Below are 22673 nucleotides of genomic sequence, written 5' to 3' on the forward strand. Positions count from 1 at the left end.
ACCACATCACAAAAAACAGTCTGTAAGTCTTCTGCCCTTAGATCTACTATCTCTAATAGCATTGTGTGTTCACCTTTGCCTTCTCTTTTAGAAAGGGCAAAAAATCAATTTATACCTCTCACTAATGTTCACCTGATGTCAGATTCAATGAGAATTTCCAGTCTTGTGTAAATAACTATAGACGTGGTTTTCCTGACTCCATACACAGCAATTTAAATAGATACAGTCCCTGCTCTCCAGAAACTCACAATAAAAAACAGATGACATGGACACACATCCACCACCACCACTACCACACGAGGACACAATATTATAGTAAGAGAACATGATAGTTCTTAAATAAGAATTTATATTAGGTACAAGTTTGGTATTTGGTATTTCTGGCTATGGAATACATGAAAGTTTTGCTGGGAAATTGGGTAGGGTTAAGAAAAGCATTACTTTACTTTCACATAAACAGGGGAGGCCTGGGAGGGAAGAGAGGAGAGAGAGTTTGACTAGATTATAAACTCAAAGGGAAAAAAATCTGTCTCTTGCATCCTCCACTACCCAGGCTTACGAGAGCTTAATAAACAACAGCAGTTGACTGATTATATGAAGTCCTAGATCCAGAGACTTATTGATGATAAATTAGGCAAACATTGAACAAGCCTGGATAGAAGGCAGAATGCATGCTGGAACTCAGAGGGTTAAGGGTATATAAATCCTTAGATTAGCTAGAAAGGTTTCTGGTGATGGAGTTATCAAAACACAACCAGGCTGATGGTGAGGCGGAAGAATATGGTAAAAGTGAGGGTTAGTGCACAAACTAGACACTATCTGTTGGTTTCAGAGAGAAAAAGTGGATGCAGAAGATATAGAATAGTAGAAGAGTTTAGCAATACATAAAGTACATAATACATAAAGTACATAATACATAGCCGAGATTTTAGCCTTTTTCTTACGGAGGGGAAGAAATTTTGCAATTTGTTCCAGAAAATTCCAGGTTATTAGAATACGAGGAGCAAAGAGTTTCACATGAATATATATTTTTAAAGTATTTACGTTTCAGGCTCTGCTGTTCATAAGTCCTTATATAAAGCATCTTGAAATGTATTCTAGCAGACAAGAAGTAATACATGATATTGGAAAGGAAAGTTGGGGTCAGACTTTTTAGGATGAGACAGTTTTAGCCCAGGTCAAAAGCCAGCAAGAGACAGCATCAGGACTTCATGTCAATTTTTGATTTTAAATCCTGTGGTCATTGAATTGTTTGGAAAGGGAAATGGGTAATATGCTCACAATTATAATATTACTACTTTAATCTGTCAAGAAGTAATGAGGAATTGGCAAGAAAGGGGGGATAAGTAGGATTCCAAAGTAACTGTGGAAGTAGTATTAATAGGACTTGACAACTGAGACTATGTATCAGGACAGAAAGAGGGATACATTATGAGTGAGAGCTTCTCCCAGAAATGACTCATTACACAGTGCAACTTGGCGTGGTATGCCAATGAAATGAATGTGTATTCATATGCCATCTAATAGCATTAATTAATATCAACACACTTGAATTAAAAAAAAAACCGTTATGGTAATAAAATTGCAACAAAAAGTGTTGTTGGGATAGCCCTAAATATAGAAAAAGCAGAATTAGTAAAGATCTGTGATTTTTTTTTTCCTCTAGCACTACTTCTTAGAAAGAATGCTCCAGTGAGCATGCATGAATAAATCTAGTCAATTTAGAGGTAGAATTTGACTGGATTAGTTGGAGAACTGTTGGAAAAGATATATTAGGCTTAAATAACTTGTTGAAAATAAGGGATTATAGGATATTAAAAATTTACAAGGGAAGAAAAAGCAAAAATAAATGAATGGGACTGTATCAAACTAAAAAGCTTCTGCACAGCAAAAGAAATCGTCAACAAGGTAAAGAGACAACCATCCGAATGGGAAAATATATTTGCAAGCAATGCCTCTGATAAGGGCCTAATATCCAAAATATACAAAGAACTCATGCAACTCAATAACAACAAAAAAACAAATGATCCAATCAAAAAATGGACAGAGGACCTGAAGAGACACTTCTCCCTAGAGGACATAAAAATGGCCAACAAATATTTGAAAAGATGCTCAAGATCTCTAGCTAGTAGGGAAATGCAAATCAAAACCACAATGAGATACCATCTCACACTGGTTAGAATACCTGTTATCAACAGGACAAGTAATAACAAATGTTGGAGAGGATGCAGAGAAAAAGGAACCCTCATACACTGCTGGTGGGACTGCAAATTGGAACAGCCACTATGGAAAACAGTATGGAGGTTCCTCAGAAAACTAAGAATTGATCTACCATATGATCCAGCAACCTCTTTACTGGATTGGCCCAAAGACTTGAAAACCTATATTTGCACACTAATGTTCATAGCAGCATTATTCACGGTGGTCAGGACATGGAAACAATCAAAGTGTCCTATGATAGATGATTGGCTAAAGAAACTGTGGTACATATATACAATGGAATATTACTTAGTCATAAGAAGAAATGAAATACTGCCATTTGCGACAACACGAGTGGTGGACCTTGAGATAATCATGCTAAGTGAAATAAGTCAGACAGAAAAAGTTGAAAATCGCATGCTATCACTTATATGTGGAATATAAACCTAAAGCAACAAATGAGCAGGACAAACAAACAGAGACTCATGACACGGACAATAGACTAATGGTTATCAGAGGGGAGGGAGGAAGGGGATAGGGGATATACACGGGGTAAAGGAGGTCAAATATATGGTGACAAAAAGATATCTAACTATGGGAGGTGAACACAGTGTAAATATATATATGCCTTACTGTTAAAGTGTGCAGCTGAAACTTATTGGATTTCGTTAACCAATATCACCATAAAAATATAAATAAATAAATACATAAGTAAGTAAAAATGGAAAAAGTTCTACAGATCACTTAGTTTAATTATTTCCATAAAAAACTATTTATAAACTATTTTAATTATTCAATAATTATCCATTTATGGCCACACTTAGATAGCTGTTTCACCCACAAATATTTTAGTATAAATTAGATAATTCTTTTTAAAAACATAATAATAATGTTATGATACCTACAAAATTAACAATAATTTCTCATACCATAAAATATCTGATGAGCATTCAGCATTTTCCTCATTGTTTCATAATTTCTCTAGCTATGTCTCTAAAGTCTTTTAAGTCTCTTGTCCTCCCATCCTCTTTAAAATTTTTTTTTCTGCTAATGAAATAGAAACCAAGTACTATGTCTTATAGTTTCCCACATTCCAGGTTTTGCTGAATGCATCCCAAATGGTGTCATTTCACACATTCTTCTATTCCCTGTATTTCCTCTAGCCTGGTAGATATAGAGACTTATCAGATTCAAGTTTGATTGTTTGGCAAGAATGCTTCATAGGCGATAGAGGCACACAATATGGGTTTTAGTATGTGTCTGTGTGTATGAAAACCCCCTTATTTCTTAAAGATGGATTGAATTGAAGCTTCAGCGTGGTTCGGTGGTTCAGTGGTTCACATAGGGTAGAATCGAGAACAAAACCCCAGTCTTTCAATTCTCAGTTCTCTACTCCTTTCATTATATCATATATTGTTAATGATATATATATATGTATATATATATATATATACCTATATCATATATTGTTTACTATATTGTTATAGTAAAACAACTACTCTGCTAGTATTGCATGAGATATGATCTCAACACTCACAAAACTACCAAAGCCATAAATTCGGAAGTCATCCTAGGCTTCTCTATTTCTCTTATCTCTACTACTACTAAGAGTTATTGATTTTATCTATTTAACATCTCTCTCATTTGTTCTGTCCTTTCCATCCCCACTGTTACTGCTGTAGTTTAGACTATAATCACTGTTTTCCTGGACCACTAAAATAGCTTCTGGAAGCTCCTCTCCTCCATAACAATCTTGCCTTCTTCAACCCAGTTCTGCCTTATCAACAAAAGAGTTTTTCTAACTGCAAATCTAAATATGTTCTTTTTCTGCATTAACCCTTTGGTATTCTCTCATTTGTATGATGGAGTCCATAAGCCTTAGTGCAACCTACAGTCCCACCCATCTTCTGGGCTTTGGCTATCCAATCATCCTCATTTGTCACTACTTCCACTCACTCTATTCCAATCTATTGAATCATCGATGTTTTCTGAATGTGCCAGCAAGGATATATCATGACTAAAAGTAGACTATAGAATTAGACAGAGTTGGCTTTGATCCCTAGATTCCCCCTATTTACTAGCCATGCAATTCAGGGCCTACTTACCATCACTGTGCCTCACCTGCCTCACCTGTAGAATGACTTGTAGAATAAGGGAATAATCTCATAGATTTGTTTTCCATGTGTGAAGGATGAGTGAAATAGCCCAAGTGAAAAATTAGCACAAGTGCACTCAGCAAATATTTGGTGGCGTTACTATACTGTTCATACATTTTCATGTTTTTTAAACCCATTCCCAAGAATGTTTTCTTCTTCCTTCTTGATAACTTTTTCCCTATTGATAACCTAGCAAATTCCTATTCTGATGTCAGGGTCCAGCTCCACTGCTCTTTTGTCATTTAGAATTAAACCTTTCTATTTCTGCAGCACCTCTAAACCTTGTAGATATTTTGATTGCTCTGTCCTAGGGATATATATCTGTCTCCCTACACAACTGAAAATTTTAACCCATTTCCTATTTAGGAAAAAAAAGTGCTGCCAGCGTTAATTTAATTTTACATAAACACGCTGAGGCTGAAGCAAATCTGACTGGTTTTCAATGTAAAAACGAAATATAAAAACTGTTCTTAGAGTTATTTCTAAATAGAACTTGTCTCTAATCCTAATGTAACAGAAATGTATATGATGATCAATATTTAATAATATTTTTGCATGTAGTAAATTTTAAAGCACGGAACAACGCAAAGCGGAACATCACATTCTGTACAAAAATATTGCGTTTCTCTCCGGATCTTCTTGCCATCCTTGTCGTTGTGCGAGCAGCAAACTTTGCAGCAACCAGTTGGATTCTGTTTCCCTGATGTTGGTGGTATGCTCTTGGGAGTATGTCTTCCAGACAGGGCGCGGAGGACCTTGAAGATGTTGCTGCCCTGACTTGTGACGCTTTTCCAGTGTTCTTTCAATCAACGTCAATCTGAAGTTTACATGGCTGATCATGTGCTCAGGATTGTCGTTCTTAAACAGGATGTAGCAGTTAAACACTATAATGTTTAGAAGGTGGCAAAAGAATTTTTTAGACCAAAACTGGTGCCTTAGTGCTCACGTGGATAAGAAGTGAGCATCTAATCAGCCGAGTCCACTGCTCCCATATTCTCATTATATATAAATCCACAATAGCACATGGCTTCTTAGTGTTCTTTCCATTTCTGTTGTCTACTTCAATCACAGTATCATTGTGGAATGTTGAAAACATTATCACCTCCTTCTTGTCACACCATTTTAGTGCCATTATGTTCACCACGGAATCTGGCTATAGGCATCCCCTTTGCAATCTTTTTTTTTTTTTTCAGATCGTTTGGCATCTGTTCTCTGTTCAAATGAGCTGTCTCAACTGCATCAGTCTTGTTTTAATGTAATTCTCTGAAAAGCTTGGGAAATGTATGGCAAACTTTAGTGGTAAGGTTAGGACTGTAATCCGCTGGTTATCTCGGGGTAAACTCTGCCACCACAAATGCCACCAGTGAGTATTCTCTGGGTAAAAGGGAAATGGATTAAAGACAGGAACCAAATTGTTCTTATATTTGGTTTCCATGTCCTGGAACATTGGCTATCCAGTGCCCTGATTCAAGAAGATGAGTGAAAAGCTCAATAATTCAAAGTTTGGTAAATTGGCCTACACTGATGTGGTCGAATCTATATTTTCCAGGCAACTTTTCTGAAATAAAAGATGATTTATTTTTCAAAATATCTAATAACGTGACTGGCACACACACTTAAAAATGATATCTATTAATTTTTGATTTCTTAGGTAAACCATAACTGGGTGAATAATAAAAGTACTGAACAAGAAGAATATGCGAGCTATTAAGCTAAATTTCCTTCTGCAAATTAAAAAATTAGCACTTTAGTTTATCAATCAGTTCCTCGTGTACTTGGTTTTTCTGAATCATTTCAGTAACAGATCACTCTTGCCAGATCTATTCCTATTTTTCTATACACATGAAGAAAAAATTAAATATGAAAATAAACGGAGTTATACAGAAGCCCTAGAAAATAAAACAAGGTGACATCATTTGCATAACAGGAAGGGACCATATAAATAGATAATCCAAACAGGCTTATTTTGTAAAACAAAAAAATGAAACCTTCCTCTCAGTAGCATGATCCTCAAAAGTTCTAACTTTTACATTCAGTGATGTATTTTAGCAAATATATCTTATAAATTCTGACATTTAATTATATTAGTTTTAACATATGAGGCACCGAAGTATGTTTCAGGAAAAATAAAATAACTGATGTTAAATTATTAATTGTTCATCAGGTCCTTTCCTTTGTTATTTAGCTTATTATTTTTTTACTAAACTAATAATGTGAGACTGTATCTGGTGACAGTGAGTTTTCTTTCTTTTCAACATAGTGAACTCTTGCATAATTATGATATTTTTAAATGGTTAAATCTTTTGCTACTTATTTTAATTCAAATCCAGTGTATTATGTATATTCAGAACTCAAACTATTCATCTTCATCTAAACCTTCAATTAAATTCCACAATGCAAACCTCTTGGCACTAGAGGCACTTGTTTCATGTTTATTCAACTGAGCCTGTGTCTTGAAAAAGTGTTGATGTTTGGGGGTTTTCTGGTGAGAGTCCACATTCTGACATCACCTTGACTATGACAGTGATTGGCTGTTGGAAGGCAAAGAAGAGTTTATAGCCAGCAAAAGCAAGTGAATGAGTGGGTGAGAAAGCAGAGGAAAAATTCAATCTGTGTCACTCACTCCTGTGAGCCTGCCTCTTTCCTCATTTCAGGACTGCAAAAGGGTAAGATTTAATATGACAAATAAATTATCTTAAACTCAAACACTCCATGTTTTACAGCTCTGGATTTGGCTTTAAATTTTTTATTTAACTGTTGTTATGATTGCACTATAAAATGGCTATATAATTTAACACTTGTTTACCATTAAACTAGTACCTCAGATTTTAGATTCTTTCCAAAAGGCTGTTTATTAACCTATGCATGTAAGTAAGTTCTTAATATGCACATAAATTAATGCACATAAATTAGAAACTTATACTTCCTACTTTCTATCCTGCACCTCACAGATAACTCTTTGTTTTCTCATTCCGATGCATTCAAGATAACCTAACTGGAATACTATTTTGCATTTGCAATCTGCCTCCGTGTATGTAGATTTCTCCATGAATTATGCCTAATCTATATTTCAATTACATACAATATCTTTTCAAAACATTATAAATTCAGCTTCAAACTATTAATATCTTACAGCTATAAAATCAGTATGGAAAAATATGTAGTACTAGAGAAACAAATAATTTTGGTAGATTATTGTACTTTCTCAGTAAAATCTTGTAATTAGATTTTCAAAACTATCCTTTAAGAATGTTGACATTGTTGTCTGAGTTATTAGTGGTCACTAAAGAGATCTTTGCTTTTGCTGAATCACAAAGTAAATAAAATAAGATTTATGTAGGTAGCCAATTAATTGCTTCCTACATGAATCACTTGGTTCTTTTTATATTATCTGTGTTATGTTTTTATCTAGCTGTTTTATAGTTTGTTATGAGAAATTTATGTAATCAAAACTCTTTCTACAGTTCCATCTGTTTAATTTTTTAAGCTCTTTAATATACTATAAATACTCCAACTCTTTTCTTGAAGCTGCGGAGCAACAATCTTCCTGTTTGCGGGTGGGCTCAATCTTGGGTGGCAAAGTTCAAAGTATTTTTCAGAGCACCCAAGAGTAAAAAAAACTTCTTAAACAGATGAGTCCCCTTCCGGGCAAAGTCTCTTTATCCTGCTATGGCCATCAAGAAATTTCGCTAAAGTAGAGAGGACTGTGAGGAAGTGTGTAGGCATCAAAATCAAAAGACCCACTCTGCCCAAATAGAATGTGACTTAAGACCCAAGGCAACTTCTTTAGGCCTCAAGCTTTACCTTGTGTGGTGTATATTTTAGTGTCAGATACTCAATAAGGATGAAATAAATCTTGGCTAATGATGACAAAATGCAACATAAACCTTCAGAGTACCGTATATGACCTGAGTTTCATACATTTTAAACATTACTTTTTCAAGTGTGTTTATGGGGATAGTGCCATCACCATTACATACTTCTAAATTATTGCCTAAGATGTCACTCTGTATGAGAAGGCACTATCAGTTAAATGTGTATGTGTCATTGCAAATAGGCTGGTGTTAGTAGGCTGTCAACTAAGTTATCCAAACTCTATTAAATTGGATTTTATTAAATACAGTAAAATTAGGATAGGGCTGTACTCTCTCTCTCTCTTTTTACTTATGAGAAATCTATGTGGAACTGAAATCTTTACATGGTTGCAAACCCCAAGACTGTTCTGGAACCATTCCCACTTTGAGAATTGCGTCTTTAATTCTTCCCTGACCCTGGAGATCCCCTGATCCATCCCATGACAGTGATGGAAACCTTAAATGGAGCTGGGGAAAAACCTAATTTGAGGAGAATTTCCCCTGATAAACTCTTCTCATGGAATCATCCTCAGACATGGCTGTTCAGTACAACATGCTGAGAGAATAGTATTCCACATGTTATGGATCACTTCGTGTACATATAAAAAAAAAAATACCAAGTATTTTAAGATGTTCATAGAAAAATGGCTCCTAGCCTCCATTTTACAAATGACCTTTAGTTCAAAAGCTATATAGAAGCTAGAAATGCCTGTAGGACCATTGACATAAAAAGCAGTCATTTAAATGTATTCAATTTTGCTTAGTTTGTTAAGCAAATCAAACAGGTCACATAACTACACTAACAATTCAATTCACTTAGCTGATATTCCTATGTCAATGACACTAAAGAGGCCTCTGAGGCTCAGTGTAAAGTATGCTAAGACTTCAAGCCCTTTGCAGTGATGAAATGGTCTTCCAGTGACAGATCACAGCAGATAGGTTAAGACCAAATATGGAATTCATGATTATTTAAACAGGTGGGTTAAGTCAGTCTTCTGTTATTTAAAAGGAACAATTTTAAAACGAAAGCAGAAATTCGGTCTTTATTAGTTTAAACTATGATTGGACAGAAATAAAAACAAATGAAATACTTCATCTAATATGAACAAAATGTTACACTCTTAGTTTTAATATTTATTAACTTTACCATTTCATTAATTCCAGAAGCAATCACCAAAATGAAGACTGCTTTAATTTTGCTCAGTATTCTGGGAATGGCCTGTGCTTTCTCAGTAAGTTCTTCATTAAAAACCTATAGTTATTTCCATTTTTGTCTTTTTATGTGAGAAAATATGTAATAACTCGATGTTCTTTTAAACAGATGAAAAATTTTCACCGAAGAGCCAAATTAGAGGATTCTGAAGAAAATGGGGTAATTAATTTTAGCATACTTCTTTTCCCCGACTACACTTACTCTAGATTAATTGTATATTAAACATGAATATACCATTTATTTTGTTTATGCAGGTCTTTAAGTACAGACCACGGTACTATCTTTACAAGCATGCCTACTTTTATCCTCCTCTAAAACGATTTCCGGTTCAAGTAAGTATAAAAATTAATTTTCCTCCTCACCCATTACAATTCAAAGGGAATCATGTTTAATTACAAAACACCAAAATTATTGAAAATCAGCCAGAAAGACCACTTACTACAAAAAGTTTGTTTTTAATATATTAAAGCAAAATTTGTTCCTAAATTCTCTTTTAAAGCAGAAATATATATACAGAGTAAGATCATTTGGGCCCATTCTAAAATGATATAATAAAAACAAATACCCTGGTACATTCAATTCAGCTATTTTTGCTAACTCACTGACAAAAGTGGACAATTTTATCAGTTGCTGACAATTAAGTCAATGATAAGGCCACTAATTATCATGTTATTGTTGATTCGGTACTGTCATACAATTGTTTTACTTTCAATAATTTAGAGTCCTTTATTTGGTAGGGAAAAAAATTACTCTATAAACAGTAGAGGTCATTTAAAAAAATTCTTAATAATCAGTGGTGATTGCTGAAAATTTTCTGAAACTTTGACCTGTGTAGGTCACTAGACTAATGAATATGTCATATGTTGAAACATAATTATAACGGAAGTGTGATTCAAGAACTGCAGAGGAGAGAAAGAAGTTTGTGAAGTAAACTAAAATGCTTGCATGAAAAACAAAACATTCTTACAATTTGAAAACAAAAAGGAAAATAACTAAGCACTAAAAATAAGAGTTTCTGTTTTTATTGGGTTACCTGTGAAGAGGGCTTTTGAAAGCTGGAAGGAGTAGTGTTGATTTTAAATACACAGCAAACCAGAATTGCACTATTTTTATTCCTATACAGTTTAGGTTCAGGGTACCAATTATGCACTATTTGACCCAAGACTCATGAAACAGTCAAGATGCTGAAAAAGATGTCTCAGCACAGTGGCTTGGCATAACATCCTACCATATGTTGGGCTAACCCATCTCTAACTCATACAATGATAGGAAATGATAATTTTAAAGTATTTCTAGCACCACAATAATTATGGGGAATGTGTGTGGCCACAGAAATATGAGCACAAATGATACATGAGTTGTGAGTTCTCAGAATTGTCTTCCATTCTCTGGTTTACCTCAGGCCCATAAATAAACATTGCTCATTTGAAATTTTGCTTTGTTTTCTTTCTTAAATAAAATGCAAATGGTAATAAATTTATGTTTCTGACTAGCTCCTCGACTTTTCTAAAATATCAAGTACTTAGAGATATTCCCACCTAGAAATTCTTATGGATAAATATGTGTGGTCCAATTAAAATATTCATAATGAGAAGATATTAGGAGGTTTTATTTTTCATTATTAATAGACTCAAAGCTCATAGATCTTTAATATACAAAATTTCCACAAATTATATATAAACAGGTACACCTTAACTAATGTAGAATTGAAAGATAGTTGTTTTTAAAAAGAACCTAATAAAATATATCTCCCAATATAACAATCTGAGTTAGTATTCATGATGTATTCTATTTTGCAAAGTTTGATTTCCAGGATTTTTTCCCTTACATGTCTATTTATATATTTCTTATAGCTCTTTTTTATTTATTCTCTTAAGTCAGCTAAATATTTAATGCCCAGATTGTTACCCCAAAATGGATTAAGCTGTATTGGCTTCGAAATTCATGCTTTATTCAAACAAAGCTGTGTTTATATATATAGATAGATATACATATCTATCTATATATATATGCACACACACACAGACACCCACATATGTATATATATCTATAATAACTTCTAAAATACCAACTTGCATGAAACACGTTATATTATTTACAATGCTATAGAAATGGAAGTATAGATAAACTTAATACTCTAAGCATTTTTAATTGAGGAAATTGATTTTTAATGCTTCAAATAATATTTGACTAGTGTGTCGACTCTTAGGGGACAGGAATTTTATCTTATATTTCTTTTATTGAACTCATCTCAGCTATCACCATGCTTGATACAAGGAAACTGTCCACATTTCTAACCTCATCTCTTGCTATGACCCTCATTCTCAGTACAATGCCTAGAATGGATACTTGAGATTCAATAAATGGAATGATAGAAGTTAGAAGAAATAATGATTTAAAAATTATATTTATGAAAGACATCTGGAATATCAATTGGGTTTAGTGACAAAATGGTAATAAGACATAAATGAAGGAAAGGAAAATAAGAAAATGCCAAGGCTTCAAGGTATTTCATGCAGTTTAAAAATTGCTCTCATTGCAAATATTAATTGAAGAGTTGTGTGGTTGGGGGTAGGAAGAAGGCTAGACATAAGAAAGCTTGAAAAATGATTAAACACTCTCACACTCCCACTCAGACAAAATATGCTGCATGCATATGCTGTCCTTGCTATATCACTTAATTAACAAAAATAGTTTAGATATAATATTATTCTTTATTCACCCTCTGGACTATGGAAGGCACAATCTTTAAGGTCATGGCAGTGCAAGAGCTGGTTTAACTATTCTCTTTTCCACTTGAGATTATTCTTGAGTCAAGGGGACAAGCATTCCTTTTCCTTGGGTGGATGGTGTGGTCACCTGAAGAATGAGACCAACAGGATGGCCCTGTGATTGTTTCCTCACATCTGATCTCTAACTCCAAAGTTATTCTGCAGCTATCTTTTCTAAGACCCATGGAACTTAACTGAGTCATCAGAATCAAAGCTAAAATTTGCAAGGTAGAAAATGACAGAATCTTAAGTTGGGTATCCATGTGTATACCTGTTACCATTAGGAGCAGTTGCAGAAAAAGCAGGAAAATTCTATTTGCATTATCACTGGGAAAGAAGATGAAGAATCTCTTCAATTGTCTTAAAGGCTCTGAAAACAGATGTTTAGATTTACATTTTCTTTTAAAAAGTAGCAAAGCTCATTAGCTTTATAATTGTGTTTTTAAAATACACTTCTTGGTTTAATTTATTTTCACTTAATATTGAGCTCTTTAGAAGGTACCCTAAAATCTCTTTATTGAGTAAATGAATTGATTTTCATCATATAACTTCTAATACACATATTAACATTTTAGAGGTTAGCTTTAATTACATTGAAATATATTAAAATTACATGCAAATTTAATTTCAAGTAAAATTCTAATTTAAATTCACCAAGAAAGCTCATTGAGAATTAACCAGTAACAACTTATATTTTATAATAAGCCCAATCATTATTTCATTCATATTTTATAAATAAAATAAAACAATGTGATCTATGTTTTAGTCCAAGATTTGTCTTGACCTGATTGGAGAAGTCACAACCATTCTGGCTTCAGATTCCTTCTCTGTAAAATAAAGAAATTGGACCAGATAATCCCTTTGTTCTCTAAGAGTTAAACAGTTCTGTGACGCATTGCTCTAGTTTTTGCATACAAAATGCCAAAGCTTTTGGAATTGAAAATGGAGTATCTCATACATATCTTGAACATTGTGAAATGGCTTCTTCTCTCTAACATCATTTTATATATGTCTAATTTCTTCATATCTTTTCCACATTAGTATTAGAACTGTTCTAAAGTAAATAAATACAAATCTAATTACATATTCATATGTGCATGAATTCATGTGTATATTTTTTTAGAGCAGTGACTCTTCTGAAGAAAATGAAGATGGTGATAGCTCAGATGAGGAAGAAGAAGAAGAGGTAAGGAGTTTCTGCAGGATTTTTCATAACAAACCAGGCAGCACAAAAACAAATAGGAAATTAGTCTACTGTAGTCAGAACTCAGCAAACAGACATTGCCAGCTTACCAACTGCCCAGAGTCTTCTATTTTGGACAAGTGAAATGTTATTTAAATTAGAATAAACTAAAATGACCTGTTCAAAACACTACTGCAGTTTGGGGTTAAAATTATCTGTAAGTGGTACACAAAACCAAAAGTAGTCTTTGTTTTAAGTGGAAGAAGTATAAATTCTGATAAAAAGGAAAAGTATTGTTTATATTTAGGTGGATAGAATATGATAGTAAAAAAACAAGTATATAATAGTTCTGAACTCACTATAATGCTTGTTTTAGGGACTGAACTTAAAAAAAACTTAATTTACTAAGTGTAGTATATGATAGTTAATCTTACATCCTCTACACTGTTATTGTGATTCATCTGCCTTTCTTGACCCACAAAGTAGGGTTGTTATTTTTAAGAGGAATTTCATGAGTTTTTATTTAATAATGAAATTCATGTTCTTACAAAAATGTAAGTGCTCAAGATGTAAAAATATCTTCTAATATAGTACTACAAATTAGTGTAATTTCTGGCTAAGATTCATCTATATATCTTGGAAATTGTGCCAACATGTTTATAACTAACACTCTTGCCCAAGGAAACATACTAATTAGGTACATTTTCCTGGATTGTCAATTATAGCAATCCACTGGTTTGGGAAGCTTCTAAATTCAGGTATTCATAGCTGCTATTTATAAGTGGACAATGACAGTCGAAAATGGATCATGGATAAATGTCTGCTATCTTGAAAACAAAATGGCATGAGAACTTTAAAAGTGATGAATATTTAGTTTAATTTTTTTAACCATAAAATTAACATTTCTAGTACCATAATTTACTAGAATCTCATTAATAGCTTAAAGGAAGGCCCTAATAAGAATGTCAAGCCAGTACCAGAAAATCCCACAAAATTTTGCCTGTGGTAATCTTACACAAGAATTAAGCTAGGGTAATCCATTTAACTACATTTGTTTGCTGTATAGTGATTGTAAACTTGCCTTGCCCAGCTAGATTTTCCAATTAGATTGTGTACATTTTGGCAGTGGTTTTTCATTTGTTGTGATGGTAGTTGGGGATTGGGGAAGATTAGGACTCCTTTAAGACTCTTAAGAAATTGCACACACTCAAAATTTTGCCAGCAATCTGAATATTTATGGTACTTTCAGAAATTATCTGCAATTCAAGTTAAATACAGAGTCCCCAGGAATTGTATGCACATGAGAAAGTGCCTAGGCATATTTTCTACTAGGTGATCATACATTTCACTCTACTGCTGAACTACTAGCCTTAATAAACATTAAACCTTTATTGAAATATAATGTACATACCACAATTATCATAAGTATACAGGTCATTGAAATTTCAGAAATGTAACACGTAAATGTAACCAGCACCCATATCTAAAAGCAACACATGCTTTGGGCTTCATTCCATTCATTAACCAAGCCCCACCAAGGGCAGCTGCTATTTTGACTCCTAACAGATAGATTACTTTTGCCTATTTTTATTATATATATGGAATCATACAGCATATACTCTTTTGAGTGTGGCCTGTTCCACTCTCAACTTCAGAGGTTGATCCATACTGTTCTGTCATTGTAAACTGTTCATCTTCATTGTCAATATTTGTTACATGGATATACCACAATGTATTATTCTCCTGTTGATGGGCATTTAGGTAGTTTCCAAGTTTGGGTTATAACAAAGAGTGATACTATAAACATTCTAATACTCTTTCTGGTGAATATATGCATTCATTTCTGGAGGCTAATTTATCTAGAAGTGAAATTTCTAAGTCAAAAGGCTATGTGTATGTTCAATCTGAGTAGATGCAACCAAACAGCTTTCAAAGCAGACATACCAATGTAAACTCCCATTGTCAGTATGTAAGGGTTCCAGTTGTTCCTCATTCTCACCAACACTTTTTTTTTTTCAGTTATTTTAGCCATTCTAGTGAGTTAGTAATACTTTTTCCCTTTTTAACTCATTGCAACAGGATATCCTTAAATAAAGTGTCTAGGAAAAGAAAGGGTGTTACAGGAGAAAACATAGATGTCTATAAATTGGGAGTCTTGGGCCTATAGCCATGACCTTGTCACTAATAAACTGCTATCTATTTGACCTCACACCACTTATTCCATTGAACCTCAGAATTTTCACCTATGAAATGAGGGTACAGGACCCAACATGTATATTCTCCTATTCTAAGGATCTTTACTCCTCAACTCCTAAAAGATTTAGTCTGTTGGGCTAAAGCATAAACTTGAAAAAAAAAATAGTATGGTATTTATGGAAATTGACACAATTAGCTTGCAGACTATTTTGGAATGGACTCTAGTAGTCCCAAGAGTTCACTGACACTGGAATTTACAAATTTGATGAGGCAAACATATTCTTTTTAGTCACTTGTTTAATAATAAGGCAGGCTAAATCTAGGTTTTGTTTGTTTTTTTTCAAGTCTTAAAATATAGGATGCCTAGTTAAAGTTATCCAATTATCATAATATCTTTTAAAATACATTAAAATTAATTTGATTTTCTAAGACTCACTTAAACAAATTCTACTTGCATGAATTCCTGACTTTTAATATTAGTTATAAATTACATTGTGAGATTAACTCAATTAACAAACAATTGGAGTAATTGACAATATGGAGTAAAGGAAAAAGACTAAAGTGTTAAAGATTATAATAAGCATTCATTTGAGGACTGGTAATTTTTTTAAAAAAATATTCATGCAATAACCTAATATATTATAAAGGATTTCTTGGAGTGTTTACTTCCTTCATTGCACAGAAAATTGATTGTGTGTCAAATGTCTAACATTTTTTGAATGCTGCATATGGTACAGAACTGGCTTACATATTGACAGATGGGTTTTGAATTAAATATATCATTTTTGTTGTTTAATAAATCTGAAAGCAAATGAGATATATTCACTTTTGGGAAGAGGTGGATAGCAATTAAGATATGCTATCAATTTGTTTGGAGTTAGTTTCTATAAAAAAAATTTCCTATTAAAAAAATATTTTAGGCATACTGTGGAAAATTCATAGAAATTCTAATCATCATCAACAACACATGGTCCATTAAAAAGAGTCCAGCTTTTTTGAGGTAGAAAGATTTAGCTTCATCACTTACCATGAGACTTTAAACAAGTTATTCAGCTTTCTGAGCTCTTTTTACTTTTCTAAAGAGTAAGAGCAGCAGTCTTATCTTATAGGGCTGCTATAAAGAATATAAAGATAGGTATAAAGTTCTCAGCTTATTTGTCAGCAAATATGAGGATTAATTTACTACCATGTTATAGTAGTTATTGATAATTTTAATTTTAATTATTTAAATTAAATTAAATTATTTTAATTAATTAATAAGATTTTAATTGAAAGACTTTAAGAGCCTAAGTTCTGTATAATGTGATACCAGATATGAAGATATGTAGAAATTATTACACAAATATTTTGAATTGATTAAATAAAATGTAGAAATATCTAAAACATAACTCAACTTTGAGTTGAGTTCTTAGAAGTGAGAAGTACAAATGGCATAAGAGGAGAAAGAATTGTCAACATTGGGTGATGAGTTGACTGAGAAATATAAATTTTTTTTTCCAACAATGGTTCATAATACTAGCGAATCTTGAGTTATCTTCTGGCTAAAATAACTTTTCTTGCTCTGGGTGTTTGTACCAGGAGACTTCAAATGAAGAAGCTAACAATGAAGAGTCTGATGAAAATGAAGACGAAGAATCGGAGGCCGAGAACTCTACCCTTTCTGCTACCACACCCGGCTATGGAGAGGAGACCACGCCCGAAGCAGGAAATATAGGTCTAGCCGCCATCCAGCTTCCCAAGAAGGTAATAATTCCTCCAAAATGTTACATCTAATTTCATTTCTTAACTGAAGTCTAAGGTTATTTTGACACTGTATCCAGAGTATTTTATATTATCTTCTTTAACTCATTGAGAAAGCAAGAACAGACAAAATTTTCCCGTTAACAAATAAGGAAAGATCTTTTCCCAGGTAAGTTCTCTTCCCATGTTATTACACTGACTTTCCACATTATACCAGAAGACAAAGGATAAGTATCTTAGCAATGAATGAAGGTCTTGAGAGATGCCTCTTTCAGAGAAAGGGATCAAGACAGAGAAAGTGAGTAATAAAGCTATAGAAAGCATCTCCCACACAGAAGTCTTATTTATCAAGTACATTTTTTTCCATCAAAATCCAATGACAAAGGTACTAATTTGGAATTTTTAAAGCCCCCCCTCTCAATTCTTTTGTAAGTTAAATGGACTTCAATTCAGAATTACATCTAGAATAAGGCTGTCAGTACAGTCTATGTTGATGACATTATGGCCGTAAGTTTTACATTTTCATGCCTGGATGTGGAGTCTTTCAAATTTTTTTCTTACAGACAGGAGATACAGGAAAGAAAGCTACCAAAAAGGAGGAAAGTGATGAAGAAGAAGAAGAAGAAGAAGAAGAAGAGGAAGAAGAAGAAAATGAAAATGAAGAAAATGAAGCAGAAGTGGATGAAAATGGGCAAGGGGTAAATGGCACCAGCACCAACAGCACAGAGGTAGAAAATGGCAATGGCAGCAGTGGTGGAGACAATGAAGAAGAAAGAGAAGAAGAAAGTGTCCCTGATGCCAATGCAGAAGGAAACACAGTGGCTGGAGAGCAGGACAATGGCAGGCTTGAACCTACGACTCCACCACAGGAGGTCTATGGGGCCACTACCCCAACACTGGAGAAAACCACCACCACTGAATATGAGGGGGAGTATGAACAAACAGGCACCAATGAATATGATAATGGATATGAAGTCTATGAAAATGAGAATGGGGAACCTCGAGGGGACAATTTCCGAGCCTATGAGGATGAGTATAGCTACTATAAAGGGCATAGCTATGATGGCTATGATGGTCAAAATTACTACTACCACCAGTGAAAGCCCAGCCTGGGATGAAGTCATCCATTCTGGTGTTTCATGTGGCTACAGTTTTCAAAGTTCAACTCAGGAAGGTGCAATATAACACATGTGCATATTATAATGTGGAATGGTGCTGCTGTTCCTAAGTGATTTTCTGTAATTGCTTCCGCAAGTATTGGGCTTCATGTTTGCTTTTCCCTGGTATATTATTCAAAGGTAATCATAAATCAGAGCCATTTATCAAGTGGTAAACCAATCCATAAGATCAAGTTTGATCGAATGTTTTAGGTTGTAATTCTCTAAATAGTATTTTTAATCTGTTTGCTCTATTACTAACTGCCAAAACATACTCTTTGTGCAAGAATTGTTTCTAAGAAGAGATTCATTGACATTAATGCCACTGTATACAATAAATGTGTTTGTAATTCTTTAATCATACTACCTATTCAACACTGTATAGTTTAATTATTATTCTCATGTATTTTTATGTAACCTGTATGTATGTTCTATCAATAGATTTTATCACAAATAAAAATGCAATTGTTCAAATGTGTTATTTGAAGAAAAATGAGAGATTCAGAATAGAAAAATGTGAGACAAGTAGGGGGACAATTCGGCTAAAGGATAAAAACTTATTTCCACTATGGTTTAAAACTCAGAAGAACTACAAACATGTTCTTGTGGATAAATCAACATAACTACGATTTTGACATACATGTGGACAGGGTCAGCCATATACATCAGGGAAATAAATGGCTTTTATGAGCGTTGCCAGATTTAATAAATAAAAATACAAGATATCTAGCTAAATTCAAATTTCAGATAAACAATAAATAATTTTTTAGTATAAGTATGCTCCATGCAATATTTGGCCTTTGTGAAATATTTGGGACATACTTATACTACATAAATAATTCATTGTTTATCTGAAATTCAAATTTAATTGAAAGTTCTATGTTATATCTGGCAACCCTACTTCTACTTAATTTGGTTTTAGGTGGGTTAAGGATTGGGATAGAATGAAAACTCTTATACACACACATATACAAAGGGCTAATATGCAAACTCTTAACTGCAATTTATGATTTAACATAACCTTAAAGAAAGTTTGAAATGGGAGTAATGAAGGAAAGTAGATAGAAGAAGCAAGAAGACAAAAATTTATTCATCTTTTTATTTATTCATTTATAAGATGTATTGAGTATTTACTATGGAACCGGACAACATTTAGACACTGGGCATATGAAAATGAAGAACTCTATCCTCGGAGTGATTTTTGGCCGATCGCTAACATTTGTAAGGTGTTACGTGCATAACTCATTGTCTCCTCACTTTTTATTTTGAAAAATACCAAGGCTTCAGAAAAATTGGAAGACTAGTACATGAGTACCCTTATTGACCTTTCACCTAGATTTACCAAGGATTAACATTTTGCCATATTTATGTTATCTCTTTCTGTTTCTGTGTGCCTCTCCTCTTAAATGTGTATATACTTTTTTACCAAACCTTAGAGACGTTCTGAGATCATTATGCTCCATCTCTAAATACTTTAGCATTTAGTATAAGAGCAAGGAATTCTCCTAAATAGCCACAATATTGTTATTCTTATTCTCAAGAAATTTGACATAGATATGATATTTTCTAATATACAAATATATAGTCCATATTCAAATTTTCCCAATTGTTCCAATAATGTTCTTTATTGCTAATGCATTTAATCCTTGCAAAACTCTATCAGGTACAAAGAGGTTATCTGTGAAGTTCATTTATTTATTAATGTCCTGAAGTTTATATAGCAAAATTGGTTAATCTTTTCCTTTATGGTTCTTTCTTTTGCTTTTGACTAATATAACATGAGTGGCTGCTCCTTGTTATTTTACCTCAGGGATTTAAGCTAGCTCACTTCCATCTTTGAGAGCCAAATGGTGACTCTTCTCCACCATTGCTCCAAGCATCTAGGAGTCTCCTTTAGACTAGTGGGGTTTGCTAAGAGAACTGTGGCAAGGCATTTCTTAGAGTAGGTCATGGCAGCAGAAGAAGGAGTCATGGCCTAGTCCAGACACCAGCATGAGTGGGTAGTCAGATGGTAAGGCCTATAGACAACCAGCTACCCAGGGCCCAGATGGAAACAACATGAAGTTCTTAGATGAAGACAAAGAGGTGGACTGGTGAGGACTGTGATTTAACCCAGGTCCTGGGCACTCCCAAGATACCCCTTTAGAGTAGTGCTCTCGGCCATATCATGCAAAAATCTCTGCATGGAAGCCTTCTTCTTTTAATATTTTTCCTACTTTGAATCACATGTTAGAGTTCCAGCCTCTTTCTGCCATCCTAGCTAGCTAGCCCTACTGACTTCTTGCTCCAAATTCTCTTTGATTTTTTCCCACCGAAGCTCTATTTTCTGTATTCTCTCACAGTATCTATTGATGCCCCATCAGGAAGAAACTTGATGAGGATCCAAATTATTAGGAAAGAAAGATGAACAGTTTCATTCTTCCCTGAGAAGATATAATCTTTCATCTGTGAATGAATCAAATGACTCTTTTGAGTGGATAAAAGATAAAAAATAAAATAAGCCCAGCTCATATTTGGGGGAAAATGATGTTGGTTATTTATATCTTCTTACCCATAGAAAATTCTTTCATGCCATTGTTTGCATGTAAAAAGCAGTTTGTAGCTGTGGAAGGACTCCTACATGTCGTTAATATGTCTTTCCTTTCTCTCTGAGTAATAGAATCCTGGTTTACTGGCTGGGTCTGTGGCTACAGAATAAATTTGCATTTCTTCCACTTCTCCTGGAGCTAGATGTGGCCATTTGATTTAAGCTCTGGCTAGGTGGACATGTGATGTGTACAATTTCTTGGTTATTTCCTTACAAAAACGTATTATTCACTTTCCCTTTCTCCAACTTCTCTCTCTTAATAGCTGGAATTCAACCGTGGTCGTATGCCATCTGTGACAGTGTGCATGACTGTCTATGACAACAGTCTATGGGTGGCAAGCTGAAAAGATAGAAAAAGTCTGTCTCTGAGGAGCACCACACCAGCTGTGGACACTGAAGCTCTAGGAATAAACTTCCATTTTCTTTAAGCCCTAGGATCATTCATCTCTGTTATTAACAGGCAAATGAATCCTAACTCAGTGATTCTCAAGATGTAGTTATCAGATCAGCAAAAGCAGCATCACTTGAGAACTTGTTAGAAATGCGAATTCTAGAGCACAACCCAAGACCTACTGACTCAGAAATTCTGGAGGTGGACAGGTGATTCCAATGTCCTTATATTTTGAGAACCACTGTTTTCATCAATATTATAGACAATGTTTATTATACACCTACTGTGTGCCAGTTCTATTGTAAGCATTTTACATATATTACCTCATTTAATCCTAACAATTATTGAACATTAACTCTGTTTTACAGGTAAAGAAACTGAGTTGCAGAGAGATATAGCAACTCTGAGATGACTGGCTGGTAAGGCAGGGAAGGAGACTGCTCTAGAGTCCACTCCCTGTATGCCTCCCAGAGTTTCTTTCTTTATACAGAAAAATCACCCTGTGGAGATACAGGAAGTTAACTCAGACCTAGGAGAGGAAATTTTGGATAGGAGAACATATAACACCCCTTGTGATGTTTACTCTTGTCTTTTAGGGTTAATAAGAAGATGGAATGTTACAGGTTTTGCGCCATGCTTGGGTGATCAAATAAGGATTTCTTTGAGAATGGAGACTGCTAGTAAACAAGGGAAATGTCCTTTCATGTTGTTGTCAAAATAGAGTAACACCTTGCCCTCATCAAGCAGTCAAGCATTCTCTATATGAGAGTGTGATTTATAACAGGGCCATGAAGATTGAAGATCGATGGCAGTTGTTAGGGTTACACACCACACACAATTCCATTGATTCAGCCAGTAGAGAGACAATGAGCTCAAATGAAGTCAAATAGTTTTTAACTCAGAGAGAGAAAGTGGGATCAAGTTGATGTCAGCTCCCTGTAGCCCTGGTCCCACAGATGACACTGAAGTGGAAGGGCCAGATGACAGATAGCACAAGTGGGCAGGTCATTCCGACGTTGAGGAACAAGTTCTCATCTATAGCCAAGTGGATAGACTTACACAGAAGTCTGTGGTTGAAACCCTAAGGAAGGTCAAGGCTGAAAGTTTCATGTTCAATGGAAACTAAGAAGATAGATGAGAAATGGCCCTGTGACTATGCCCCATAAGATAGAGAGGTGGGTGAGAAACTGCCTATAGCCTCTCTTTACTAGGCTGCTTATCCCTCC

The 22673-nt window shown here is 34.2% G+C and overlaps 1 protein-coding gene and 1 long non-coding RNA gene across 3 annotated transcripts in view; one reads left to right on the forward strand and one right to left on the reverse strand.

Annotated features, from left to right (window-relative positions):
* The window catches only part of LOC112478899, a 68813-nt gene that overhangs the window by 21214 nt on the left and 24926 nt on the right, over window positions 1-22673 (reverse strand). The window contains exon 4 of one of the 2 annotated variants that reach the window (XR_003045997.1): window positions 12851-13020. The exons of the other annotated variant lie outside the window; for it this stretch is intronic. This is a non-coding gene — a long non-coding RNA (uncharacterized LOC112478899). Of the gene's footprint in view, window positions 1-12850; window positions 13021-22673 lie in introns of those variants that run through there. 2 annotated transcript variants of the gene reach the window in all.
* On the forward strand, window positions 9388-18412 carry IBSP (integrin binding sialoprotein). The gene is made up of 6 exons (XM_006910711.1): window positions 9388-9441; window positions 9531-9581; window positions 9677-9754; window positions 13317-13379; window positions 17151-17315; window positions 17876-18412. The coding sequence occupies exons 1-6, from the start codon at window positions 9388-9390 to the stop codon at window positions 18410-18412; spliced, it is 948 nt and encodes a 315-aa protein (XP_006910773.1).

Source organism: Pteropus alecto, unplaced genomic scaffold (assembly GCF_000325575.1).
Source record: "Pteropus alecto unplaced genomic scaffold, ASM32557v1 scaffold63, whole genome shotgun sequence".
In the NCBI taxonomy this organism is placed as follows: domain Eukaryota; kingdom Metazoa; phylum Chordata; class Mammalia; order Chiroptera; family Pteropodidae; genus Pteropus; species Pteropus alecto.

What these genes read in the sequence shown, in the direction of transcription:
- IBSP (XM_006910711.1), top strand. Translation starts at nt 9,388, where the DNA reads ATGAAGACTGCTTTAATTTTGCTCAGTATTCTGGGAATGGCCTGTGCT. An exon ending in ATGAGGAAGAAGAAGAAGAG is followed by an intron (nt 13,380 to 17,150) that starts GTAAGGAGTTTC and finishes TGTTTGTACCAG; the next exon opens with GAGACTTCAAATGAAGAAGC. An exon ending in CCATCCAGCTTCCCAAGAAG is followed by an intron (nt 17,316 to 17,875) that starts GTAATAATTCCT and finishes TTTTTCTTACAG; the next exon opens with ACAGGAGATACAGGAAAGAA.